The 13,430-nt window shown below is 36.2% G+C and overlaps 1 protein-coding gene across 2 annotated transcripts in view; it reads right to left on the bottom strand.

Annotated features, from left to right (window-relative positions):
- Nucleotides 1–373: 373 nt before the first annotated feature.
- Nucleotides 374–13,430, bottom strand: part of LOC110114772 (DExH-box ATP-dependent RNA helicase DExH3) — a 31,544-nt gene continuing 18,487 nt past the window's right edge. For both annotated transcript variants that reach the window (XM_020847763.2, XM_028694175.1), the window contains exons 11-19: nucleotides 11,657–11,851; nucleotides 10,434–10,637; nucleotides 8,798–8,867; nucleotides 8,532–8,680; nucleotides 8,016–8,324; nucleotides 7,868–7,927; nucleotides 4,393–4,545; nucleotides 4,192–4,302; nucleotides 374–1,327 (exon numbers count right to left, since the gene is read on the bottom strand). In XM_020847763.2, coding sequence (XP_020703422.1) covers nucleotides 830–1,327; nucleotides 4,192–4,302; nucleotides 4,393–4,545; nucleotides 7,868–7,927; nucleotides 8,016–8,324; nucleotides 8,532–8,680; nucleotides 8,798–8,867; nucleotides 10,434–10,637; nucleotides 11,657–11,851 — 1,749 coding nt within the window. In that variant the 3' untranslated portion in view covers nucleotides 374–829. The remainder of the gene's footprint in view (nucleotides 1,328–4,191; nucleotides 4,303–4,392; nucleotides 4,546–7,867; nucleotides 7,928–8,015; nucleotides 8,325–8,531; nucleotides 8,681–8,797; nucleotides 8,868–10,433; nucleotides 10,638–11,656; nucleotides 11,852–13,430) is intronic.

The raw sequence follows: 13,430 nt of genomic DNA, 5'->3' as shown, positions 1-13,430 counted from the left end.
TGTTATGCAACTACAACCTTCCAATTACAGAAAACAATATCATCTCAGCATAAATGGAATGTAATATATGTTTACATATCTTTTTTAATCAGATCATTATTAAAATTTAAGCAAATTCATTGAAGTAAATAGCAATGTTAACTCTTATGAACATATCAGAAGCAGCAAATGTTTAAAATGTTTTTTAGATCACCATCACTACAGTAAAATTCTTTGCAAAAACATGTAATATTAACAAAATCACATGATTATCCTCTATTCTAAGAGGGCAAAGAGCAGGAATAGACGTGATGAGAAGCTGAAATTATTTTTACCAGTATACAATTGATAATAATTTCACACTAAAGGGCCAATCGTCAAATTTAAAACAAAATTTACAACGAAATTGAAAATTGCCTTCAATTAACATTAAAATAATTAAAGGATACATCATCTTAAAAAGCAAAAACAGTAAACCAATGGAAGAATACATTGACGACCAAAATTGCATTTGAAAATTTACACTAACAGACAAATTTGGATAGATTACAAAGATGAACTGGTATTCATTTTCTCTATCTGCAACAGCTTTCTGGAGCATCAGCAAACTTTAATATCAGGCTTCATTTGGGACAGCTTTTTTTCTTCTTCTTAAAGCACCTTTCTAGTATATAAATTATAATTTTGTATTAAAAAGTTGCTTTAAGAAGTAGTAATAAAGCCGTCCCAAACGAAGCCTCAATCTTTGACAAAGATTATAAAGCATGCCTTTGCGCAACTTCCCTATCCCGCAGGAGGTCCCAACACTAAACTCTAATATACCTTGTCATGTCCATAATAGTTGTCATAATCAACCTGAACCCTGCCTCGAGCACCGCCGCCGCCGTCTCCTATTAAGGAGCTTCAGCATGTTATCAGTAATATCAGGAGGCGAGTCCTCATCGTCTTTGGGCTGACTATCATCGGCAGTGGTGTGTGTCAGCCACTCAAGAGCCTCAATGGCCGCATCCCTTTCTGCCAGCTGCTTGTTCCTTTTGGGCTTACCCACAAACTGCATCCCTTTGAATTCCACCATAGCTCTGAACTCATTAGTCTTCAGATGCTTCGTCTTGTACTTCGGAGGGGTGTGCCCTGCTCGCATTAGTAATGTCTGCAAAAGGCTTTTAGGATTTGTGCCACCCTTTGTGAATTTGCTGGTGCTGTCTTCACTGGTAGTGCAGGTTCGTATCCGTTTTGTTTCTCGGCCAAATACAAACCTCCCTTCACAAAGGTCCCCAGAGACCAGCTCCTGAATGGAAAGCAACAAGTACTTGCCAATCTTATGGATATCCAAGCTGGTGTCTTCAAGCTGCAGAAGCCAAAGGAATTTGCTGGTTAAAAATAAAAAATGCACGTGAGTAATTTCAATTGTAAGATCTTCAAGAATTATAAAGGATCATTTGGTTGAAATTTTTTTAAAAAAATTTCGTTTTGAGAAACGGTGAAATTTGTTGGATCCATCATAATTGGTCATAGCTGTAAATCAATATTGATTGTAATGTAAAAACCCAAAAAAATGCCGTTTTAGGCTTCGCACGCTTTTCAATGCGCCGAGACGAAATTAAGCGAAATTTCGACGTCGTCGGAATTCGACGAAATAAATTTCGTTAGATTCGTCTCGAAATTTCGAGCGAAACGATATAAAGAACTTATATTTAATTTCGCTTGGTTTTGGAGTTATAAATTTCCGAAGAAGGTTTAAGTAAACTTTAACCTTTCTACCCATTTTGCCCTTCATGATTTAAAAGAAAACCTATTGAGAGAAGGGCACATGCGTAATTTGGCTTCCTAAAATTTCCTTAAGTCATTCTCACACCTAAGGGACCGAATATTTCGGTCCCTTGTGCGATTTTTTCGGCCGAGCGTGAGAGAGAGCGACGGGAAGAGGGGAGGAGGCGGCGGAAACTTCTTTCCGGACGGCGGCCGGCGAGATTCCGGCGAGGAATCTTTAGGAAAAGCGTAGGGAAAGCCTTGAGGTAAGTTTTTCTTAAAAGAAATGAAGGATTTCTTGAGTTTTCTTGAAAGAAAACTTTAGGGTTTGTGTTTTTTTTAGAAATTTCTTTAGGAAAGCTTTAGAGATTTCTTTAATCTATGTTTTCCCTACCTTACATGTCAAAATTTTAAGCAAAAGAATGAAATCCGAAATTAGGGTTTGGTTTTTCTTGATTATTTCTTTAGCAAACCTTTAGGGTTTGTGTAGGAATGTATTTTAGTGAAATTTCTAGATGATTTCTTAAGGGAAAACCTAGGATCCGAATTTTAGGGTTTCTCTTTTTGACACAATTTTTATTGGAATGAGTAGAGGAGCTTAAGGGAAGATTTTTGATATGAAAAATGTAATTTTTCATTTACCAAATTTGAGTGGAAAAATTAAGGAAAGTCTAGGGTTTTTCAAAACCTAGTTTTTATAGGATGCATGCTTCCTAATTGGATTCCTAAGGGCCTCAAGAGGCCTCTAATGTCAAATTGGAGAGAAAAAGTATTTTTCCAAATTTTAATTTAATATAAATCCGAAAATAATTGAATATTATTGATTAAATAAATAAAGGGGAGGTTTTAGCATGCTTAAGGAATGATTTGGGCAAAAGATGAAAGTCAAAATTTTGGGCATTTTTCTTAATCCAAAAATTTTAGATTAAATGTTTTATTTACAAAATAAATGAATGTATAAGAGGGTATAAGATGATGTGTAGGGATTTTAGATGTTAAGGATTGAGGCTAATAATCGTTTATCACGTTGCTTTAGGTCTTGAACCGTAGAAGGAGACAAGACTGTTGTAGGGAGAGCAAAGAAGGTGTAAGGTAAGTGATTCTATTTGCTAAAACAAGTATATCTATATTGTTCAAAAGTTTTATGCTATGTTTAATGTTTCCATTTCATACAAGAATACTTAAAGATGCATTTCATGCAATTGTTCCTTAATGTCATGTCATGCAAGGGTATTAAATGATACATTTCATGCAAGTGTTACTTGATGTTAAGCATTGGTACTTAGAATGAAAAGTCCAAAACGGTCATTAACCTATCATATGTATTTCTTTGCATTATACGCATGTAACATCGTTTGTGATTGTTGATGACGGAGTATCAAGAGGTTATATACCGCCTTTGAGGCAAGATGGAATTATATGAAAATGCTATGGCCATGAAAGAAGAAAAAAAAAAGAAAGAAATGTACCTGATCAGTACGTTCGATACTCCGGGACGGATGTTTATATTATGACATTACAGTAAATCTATGCATCACATATCATATTCTAGGCAAGTAAATGGCATATCATGTTCAATTTAACATTTAGACACTTATTAACTCATGTGTAGAATATTATTTCACAAAATATGTTTTTTCATAGACATACAAAGTTTAGCTATAGTTATCACTTGCTGAGCGTAGCTCATTCCCGAGTTTTGGGAAAATTTTCAGGAGAACCTAGTAGAAGAGATGGCTGAAAACCCAAGGTTCACTTACAGGCGTCGTACTCCGGGTGACAGGTTCCTTTTTTTTATTGTCTTGTAGTTGTAGTTTTTGTTTATGTGATTTTTTTTGGATGGCATACAGAGTAAGTGTCAAAACTTTTGATATAGCCATCTTGTACATTATGTTAGACATATGTGGTGTTATGGAATTGTGTTATTAGAGGTGCTTTTTGTCATGTGATGATTTCTTTGAATAGTATTATTTTACTTGAAGAATGATGAATTACTTATTACATGTCCGATCTCATTCCCGCCTCGTATCTACGAGCTAACCGGGTCGGGTCGTGACAATTGTAAATTCTACAATTTCTCTCAAAAGTAATTATTTCAGGTTTACGGATAAGATGAGGATAAACAAAATCATCATTCTCGACACTTGCTGCCGATCTACAATCAATAAAACGACCTTAATAAACTTTTCTGTCAAATTTCCATCGTGTTTTCTATCTTTATTGAAATGGGGAAGGGGGGGGGAGCCAAAGCCACCACACAAATGCAAAACCACCTCTCTCATGTGGTACTTTACCATCTCCTTTTTCACTATGTTTTTTTTAAGCAAGTGTTGATACCATTATCAGCAACGGAACTTAGTCCATGCTTTGCCTAACAAAGCCGTGGAAAATGGCATTTAGATCAAAGCCTATGAACAAACGGGTAAGGCTAACAATATAAAATCAATTATATACCAAAGCTACCTTCTTTTGGATGATCGTATTAAGCTCCTCCTTGAGCTTCCAATAGCATTCCGCCAAACTTGGATCCATGAAGAAGTCGATGTAGCCATCCAACATCTTTAAGTGTCCAGCCTGAATTCGCATTTCCAACCAGTACTTATTACAGGATGACATTGAGAAGGAATTAACTGGACATGATAAACAAAAATTTTAAAAAGTTACCATTTCTCCTTTTTTTAGAGCACCACCAAACAGGATCAACATAGAATCTGATACACCAGTGGAATCACGAATAAAGACTGCATTTACTTTCACTTTCTCACCAAATACTAACCATGGGTACGGAATGGTTTGGTATTTTGCATTCACAGAGTTCTGATACAAACATCAGCATTGGTTAAAAATACATAAGTCATTCAACTTACTAAAATATTCAGCTTACAGAATCCTAGTTTATGGTATAGGTAATTAACTGCATATGTAGCAAGCACCAAGAAGAATATGTTAGCCATGGTTCGTGCAGTACTAAAAAAGCTACGCATGGCAAGATTCTACTTGAAAATAAAATCAGATCTAGCTGCACAAAAGCATCAAGATGCACATTATTTTGTTGACTTATTACATGGTCATGAAAGAAAAACATATTTGATTATTCGCCTTCCTTTCCTACCACCAGCTTATGAAAAACTCTGATTTTCTTCTTTTAAATTCTGATAATCATGATATCCAGCAACACTATGTCAATTTGCTTATAATTTTTTTTTGGATTAATTCAGGCTTTTCAAGAGCTTACTACTGACCTGACCCAGATGGCCACATGTTATCTCAGCCTCAACTGATTAGTATGAAATGCCTTTTATTAAGGGTGCATGTGAAAAAAAATTCATACACAAAAAAGACTGCAGAATGAAGACAATAATACATCAATTGCATCTCTCAGAGGCTAGAAGTGTAAACAACCTATCCACGTAATTTGCTTTTGATGGAGTTTGGCATTAAATTAAGAGAAATGATAAACAAGCAAGCAAACTTGACTAATAAAACTGCCATGTAGCACTTTTTGCATATCTACATTGTCCAAAAGATTTTCCTTTGACACATGGACTTCCATGCCATTGAACCACCATGCCATTGAACCAATTCAGACCATCGCCAGAGCCCCAATTGCCCTCTATGTGGTCCCCAAACCCCTAATATGCTAGCACTTCACTCTATTATGAGCCTTCACAACAATAAACGCCCATGAATCCATCTCCCAGGGTATGCCAAATGTTATCATCCATGCCCTTCATGTCATCACAAAAGCAGCCATTCCAGCAAGATCTCACCTTATGTACTCTCAATTTAATCCCAAATGACTTGCCACCGCTCTTTCAAAAAAATTGAACCCTTGATGCAAGTTGTTCAAGGTTCTAGGGCTCCTAATGCAATTAAGATGATGTAATAAGCAAAGAACTATTTATCTGAGGGCTGCAGTTGGAGATCCGTGGGAAGCAATTCAAGGGTTGTAATTGGAGATCCGTGGGCAGTAATCTGAGGGCTGTAGTTGGAGATCCATGTGATATGATTATTATAATTAATTAGATAAAATATCTTTCTTTTTTTTGTTTATTCTCCTAGAATGTATATATATGTAATGATTCTAAGAAATAGAATAGAATTTGAATTTCCCTCTAAACAATTTCTTCATAGAATTTAATTTTCTCTCTAAATAATTTCTTCATAGTATCAGAGCCTGGGAAAACCCAAAGCCTTCTCTAAGTATCAGTGGAAAACATTTCTCCCTTTCCGTCCCTCAATCGGTGGTAACTCTCCATCATTCTGCTGATAGCCTCTCTTCAAGCATCGGTGGCCCTTGCCCAAAATTCATCGTCTCTTTCAATCGAGGAAACCCAACCATGTCCATGGATAACGAGATCTCATCCTCGTATCCAAACATTACCAGTTTAAACACCGAAAACTCTAGATCTGCAGACAACTTCCCCTCTTCCTAGACCACGGTGTGATCGTTGTGCCAAACAAACCAAGACATACAAATGAGATATGTTGAAAGATTCATGGAAAAACAACTGATTGGAAGGCAAAACAATCAGCACAAGAAAGCAAGGCGAACTCTGTCAACACCACGCAAGATCAATCCATCAAAGCTAAAGCTATTCCTTTCACCAAGGAGCATTTAGAGATGTTGAAGTTGTTGCTTAACAACATCACAAACCGAGAGTCTCCAGAAATGCTTACTCAGGTATAAAATAGTTAAAACTTTGGGTTATTGACTCAGGAGCATCAGATCATATGACAGGAGACATTACACTCCATGACTAGCTACCTTATCATTCAAATCAAATAGTTAAGATTGTTGATGGCTCAACATACAAAGTTTTAGGAACTGGTTATGCTTTTGTCACAGAAGCTATCACCCTTAAATCGATTTTTTATGTGTCCAATCTTGAGTGCAATCCAGTTTCTATTAGTAAATTGGCTCGTGATAGTAATTGTTTAAAAGTTTTCTCCAATAATGTATGTATTTTTAAGAAACTGGAAGATTGGCAGTGCTGAGATCTGTTCAGCATTATAATACATCAAGACAACCAAATCCATACAAACCTTAATTGTTGCTCCTAAGAATCATCTTATTGTAAGTTAGTTTGTCCAGATTCATTCTAGAGTCAGTCAAGATAGAGAGATTTCATGTGACATCATAGGTTAGGTCATCCAAATTTCATGTCTTAAAAAGCTTTTTCCTCATTTATTTCTTAATAAAAATTCAAATTTGTTCAAATGTGAAACTTGCCAATTGGCTAAACATATCAGATCATCTTACCCAATTGTTCCTTGCCAATCTTCTAAACCCTTTGCCTTGATCCATAATAATATTTGGGAACCCTCAAGGGTTAAAAATATAAGTCAAGCACGGTAGTTTGTGATATTTTTTAATGATCATACTAGACTCACTTGGGTTTATTTAATGAAGGAAAAATCTGAAGTTGAAAAGATAGAAAAGGAGGCAACATCAGCAATCTGTGGGCAGCAATTCGAGGGCTGTAGTTGGAGATCCGTGGGCAGCAATTTGCGGGCTACAGTTGGAGATCAGTGAGCAGCAATCTGAGGGATGCAATTGGAGATCCATGAGCAGTAATACGAGGGTTGCAGTTGGAAATTCATGGGATATGATTATTATAATTAATTAGATTAAATGTCTTTCCTTTTTCTATTTATTCTCCTAGAATGTATATATATGTAATGATTCCAAAGAATAGAATATCCCTCTAAACAATTTCTTCATAGAATTTGAATTTCTCTCTACATAATTTCTTCATCAACCACTCCTCTAATGCTGTCCTCTTCATAGCTAAAAAAGTGATAATCTTGTGTTCTTTTGGCCTGCAAACGGTGAGAAGCTCATAGGAATTAGCTGGGGGCAGCAGAGCAAAATTTCAGCTTCAAAATTGCTGAATCAGTCAGATGATTTAATCAGCCTGTTTAACACTTTCATTCAACTACGTTTGTTAGATTATTATACGATAATGGTCAATATTAGACTAAAGGCATTATGCCTCTTGAATAACATGTTTAACGAAACTCAATGGCTGACTAATTATGATTAGGGTAAAAAGTTCTCATATATGGTTCTACTAAATACACAGCTAAAAGATCAAGAATAAAGTAAATGTAAGAAGGGTGATGGCTCCAAACTTACAGCATAAAGTAGAACCTGGCCATCATCCATTGTTTTGAAAGAAAGAGATTTCTCTCTATGCTACACCGAGAAACTCAAATTTAGCTCAAGCATAAAAAGAGAAGAAAGACGTGTGTATTAAATGCAAGTAATGCTGAGGATGATTTACCACTACAGAAGATATTCCAGGAAAGAGTCCAGAGCATATGATAGCACGGACAAGTGACTGGTTATGGCTCAAGCTGTTACAGGTGCTGGCATCTGTTTCAAGCAAACCAGCATCTCTTAAAATAAAACTGAATTGCTTTCGAAATGAGTGGATAGCTTGCAAGGTTTGGGATGAAAGGAAGTTTCTCCAACAGTATTCATAAGCAGACCCTTCTCTGTCAGCATCTTTCCATCCTTCATATGCGCGGACAAGAGCCATATGGTCGCTGTAATCCTTTGCAGAAAATCTTGATTTTGCTGTTCCTGCCAACTGAGAGTTGAAAAATGAATTAGATGATATCCAAATTACCCATTTCAAAATAGCTTTAAATTTTATTTCGAAAAGAGTGAAGTGAAAACATGTATCTAACTAGTTTCAGCAGCAAAAGCCAGATGCTCATACATCATACATGAAATCTGAGACATCCTAGCTCAGTTTTCATCATATGTAAATCTTCAAATTATTTCATCGACTTACATCCTTCTTGTCTTGAGGAAGCAGAAAAGGGTCCCTAGCGCTCAATCCTGACACTACTGTGAGAACAGGATCAAAGCAGCGAAACACAGCACCCATAATAAGCATCTTGCCTAGCTTTGGATCAACAGGAAGCATTGAGAGGTATCTTCCTTACAGGGAAAAGAAATAAAAACAATAAATCTGAGATCCAACAAACCAAATAGTATGACTTATACAATAATAAAAATTTTACACAATTTTATACCATAAAAGGAGACAGAGCGTACCAAGATTTGTAAGATTTTCATTCTCATCTAATGCACTTATCATCTTTAAGAACTCAACTGCATTTTGCACCTGTATGAAATTAAGTAATCAGTCTGTTGAATAAGCCAACATGTAACAAGTATGAAAGCAGGGAAGGGGAAGAGTTATTGTTCATGATCCGAATAGTGTCATCAACTCATCATTATTACCATTATTAGCCTTATCCCAATTATATGAGTTCTAACTTTATGAATCCAATCTTCATCTATTTAATTTGTTATAGAATGTCTTTTATACTCTAGTTTATGCAAGTCATTCTTTCTGTGGCCTCTAGTCATATTACAACAGCTTACATTTGGCTTTCTTGGTGTTACCCCTCACTTTCTAATTCATTTCTCATCTCCCCGCCTTCTTGATGCATTTTCCACTATCGTCTGTATATGCTCAAAATACCCAAGTCCATTTCCAACAACTTCATCTTCATTAGGAACAACTCCCCCGACACCTTTAATATAAATATTTCACTATTCCCTTCCTTAGAAGGGATGGTATAAGAACAAAGGTTATATTGCTCAGTTATTAATTGAATGTCCTGAGTTTGAACCACAAAATTATCATTGCAATGCAAATGTAAGACAAGGTACATCCCTTTCCAGATCCTGCACTGGTGTGAGCCTCGTGTATGGTATGCCTTTATCTCTATCCTTCCTAGAGCACCATGTTCATTACCATTCATTAGTATGCATGAGGGTGTTTGCTTGTGTGATGCTTTCACATAAAACTTACTGTATACAATTTATCACTTATAACATAAATAAGCAAACAATAAATATCCATAAGCATATGTATGATTAAGTTTTTCAACAGCAGTTCAAAAGTTATAAAAGGTAAGAAAAAAAACCAAGTACCCGTGCTGTATACTTGATCGGTGTCTAAGTCACTTGAGTCATCTTTAGCCATTAAGCATAAATGTGTGTACTTCACTAGCACAATAGAGTAATAATTTATGCATTCTATGCCAAAAAAAAAAAGGTTTGCTTTCATGGTTTACATACTTTTTTACCCAAAAGGAGATGGACCTGGATGCTTGCCTCTTCCAAAAATTCTTTGTGAATCTCAGTAAATTAAAACCAGTAGAACAGCAACTTAACTTCAAGGATCATGCGATTAAACCTGTTATCCAGCTAATGAAACTGTTCACACACCTACCATCATTATCTTTCAATTGTTTCATCTTAAAACATAATAGGAACCATTGAAAAAAAACATAGTATTCAGACAGCCCTAGATGGAAACGGATCCAAATTTTCCCCAGGTTAAAAGCACCTTCAAACCATGCTTGAAACATTTTCAAGCTGATAAAATAATAAGAGGGGTAAAATGACAAATCATATGTTAAAAACTAGATTGGCTACCACCAATTACTTTTTAATATAATGATGTGCAGTGAATGTAGTTCCTGTTCCTCTAACAGCACACACTTACATGGAACATAACCAAGTCAACTTAAGCCCTACAGAACCTAATAAAATGACTTAATCAATGTAAAAGCAACTATCATATAAAATGAATGAATGAATGAAGACTCATAAAGAAGACACAACTGATTGTGATAAAGTAATATTGATGAGTAGAAGATCCATTTTAATGACTTACAGCCAACGGCTCTGGAGGCTGCATTGAAGCTGACAAAAACTGCGTTATAGAACCAAGCTGCAAGCTTTTTATTTGCAGGCATAAGGAGTTTAAAGGAGTTCTCAGAAGTTCGGGAAGCTGGTAATCTGCAAAGGCATCATAAACACATTTAGGATAGAGATGATAGCATTCTCCAGGTTGAACACGACCTGCTCGACCTCTTCTCTGCAAAGCCAATGACCAAAGAAGGAATAAATGATTCACACACGCATTTATTAACCAAGAAGGAAAATAAAAGTAATGTCATTAGAATCCAGTAAAATCTCAAATAAGAAATTCTTTTTGCCGCCATATCAGCAAGCAATGAAGGTAATGTCTTTTTGTTAAATCTAACGAGTGTCAGGAAGTTTGAATCTTCTATGCTTGGCACATACGCCAAAGAGAATGACTAATCTAAAAATAACAGGTATGTGTCCCTTCCAATTATTGAATTTCAAAACTTTCCGGCATTAATTTAAGACATGTGCAACATTGAACTATGCTGAAAGATGTCTCCGCGTATCACACCAAAGTTCAAATTTGCAGAAGCACAAGACTAGCTAGCCCAGAATCGTAAAAGCCATTTACATAAATTCTGAAATATAAATCATACTTAAAAACAATCATACGGCTGAGTATAAGCTATCCACTAAAAGAAAGATATATGGCATGAGTTTTAGATGCTTGTAAATGTGCGGTTGCAGGTGACCCTAGCTATTCATTTACAATTAGAAGGCCAATAGAAAAGGTTCAAATTGCTAAAATAAACATAGTTCGCTACATGAATAGTTATCCGAACTACAAAAATTAATAAAAATAAAAAAAATCTATTACAAAAGTAAATCTAGTCAAGATCCACAAATTTCCACCAGAAATTTTTAAAAAAAATCTTTTACAACATATTAGTATTAATGGCTCAAACTTGTACAATGATAGAACCAATGTTGGACAGGAATTATTTATCCTCTGGACACAAATATAAATGTTAAACAAATAAATAAATCATTGATTATCGAGATATGGATTTGAAAAAAAGGATTATCAAGTTATTATAGCCACTGTTAACTAGATGAACGTGAAGAACAATGTTGAACAACAACTAATCATATACCTTACATGCGGGAAACAGCAGAAGAAACCTCATGGAATTTGCATGAGAAATTGCAAGCAATGATAAACGAAAAAAGGACAAAAAACTATATTACTTGTCGCGCCGAAGCTTTAGAAATCCAGGAAGGCAGCAAGCATGGTGTATTGTTTAAAGCATCGTATGTGGTCTCCTTTGCTTTGCCACAGTCAACCACAAAAACAACATCATTAATTGTAATACTTGCTTCAGCCATGTTTGTTGCAAGAACTATCTTGCGTACATTGGGAGGTGGCTTTTGAAATATGAGCTTCTGCAAATATTAAGAATATATAGGTAGTATCAGACAAAATATAGATATAAAACATTACAAGAACTTCATCATCATCACATAATTCAGTGCACAATACAAAACTAAAAAAATGACATTACTAACCGCCTGGCTGGTGCATCATCGAACAAGTTTCATGTGCAACATGGGCTTAGCTTACTTGCAAAAAGGTAGGTAACACTACTGGAATTAAGCAAAATTTTTTTATGTATGCCACTAAAATATACAAACAGTTCATCGTTTTTTTTTTTTTTTGGTAACTTCGCTTCAAAAACTGGCTTGTAACATCTATCCCATTTGCTCCCCATAGTTCCACTCACACACTCATTACCTCCAGCAGCAACCATATTCTTGTAACCATTGCAGATGTTTCAACCGCATCAACAATCAGCAATTCTCAGCTAGCACACCTTGCCTTTTTTAGCTACATTTTATTTAAACCATAGCTATTTGTGGGCTCCGAAAATTCGTCCTCGGCCTCCACTCGCTTTTCTTATTCGGCGAGGGAGTTTTAACGAACTAAGTTCCGAGGTAAATTTTGGAAGGCAGATGGGTTTGTAGATAAGACACTACCCAGAGATTTCGCCCTCATTTTGTGAGGACTTTATGATCTGAGTTCTGGTTTCCTATAGGCGCAAGCCCCTATAGTTAATTACCCCTCCCGATCACGAGAGAGAACTTTCGATTAAGTCTAGTCGTCGATCAGATACGTATAAAAATACGTGTTATCTGGCATATAGTAGCAGCAATGGATTTGGATATATTTGGAAGTTTGGATGTGGGAATTTGCAAAGATTTGAAAAGTTTGATATTTAAAATAGAAAATTTCACCATCTAACACTTAAAGCGGATGTTGGGGGAATGGATGATGGACCCGATCAAGATCCCATGGTTCCGTCATCCCGGGCCATCGTGGTCCCTGGTCTAATTAGTCAGAGGAGGTAGTCGACCCAACCTGACAGAAGGATCCTTGTCGGCAGCCATGGGTTGCTTCGTCCAAGGGGACCTTGTAGACCGGGGTTGAATGTTTGTCTAAGGGGACAAATTTGAATCCACCTTAGCTAACAGAGGGCTTTGTGCCATATCGATCATATCCTATTGATTCATATCTCAAGGATTTAACGCCATTAAGGAGCGTATTGGCTTTGGCCATAACCGCTATCTGTGGTGCCATTTGGCGGCAAAACCACTCGGTTCAGAGGGCCCCGGGTCATAACCGTTTACCTGCAGTGCCATTTGGCGGCGAAACTGCCGGTTAGAGGACACGTACCACATCCTTACTGGCAAGAGATTGTTTGAGAATGGATCCTAGTGATATTTTCGACTAGGCATTAGCTCTTTGTGAGCTAGAGTTTATTTAAATTTGTCCGCCTCGACAAACTGTTGCGGAGGGCGGATGGATTTTACTTTAAGTGTGGATGGATAATTTCAATTTTTAAATATTTTTAGGATTTTAGGTTTTTTTTTGGAATTTTCTGGGATTTTGGGTGGAGCTTGGAAGATACTTGAAAGCATTTGAATTAACCCTCCAGTTGAGATCTGCATTCAACACAGCCATCAT

This window comes from Dendrobium catenatum, unplaced genomic scaffold (genome assembly GCF_001605985.2).
Source record: "Dendrobium catenatum unplaced genomic scaffold, ASM160598v2 fragScaff_scaffold_412, whole genome shotgun sequence".
NCBI lineage: Eukaryota > Viridiplantae > Streptophyta > Magnoliopsida > Asparagales > Orchidaceae > Dendrobium > Dendrobium catenatum.
This window is presented reverse-complemented; position numbering and strand designations above follow the sequence as displayed.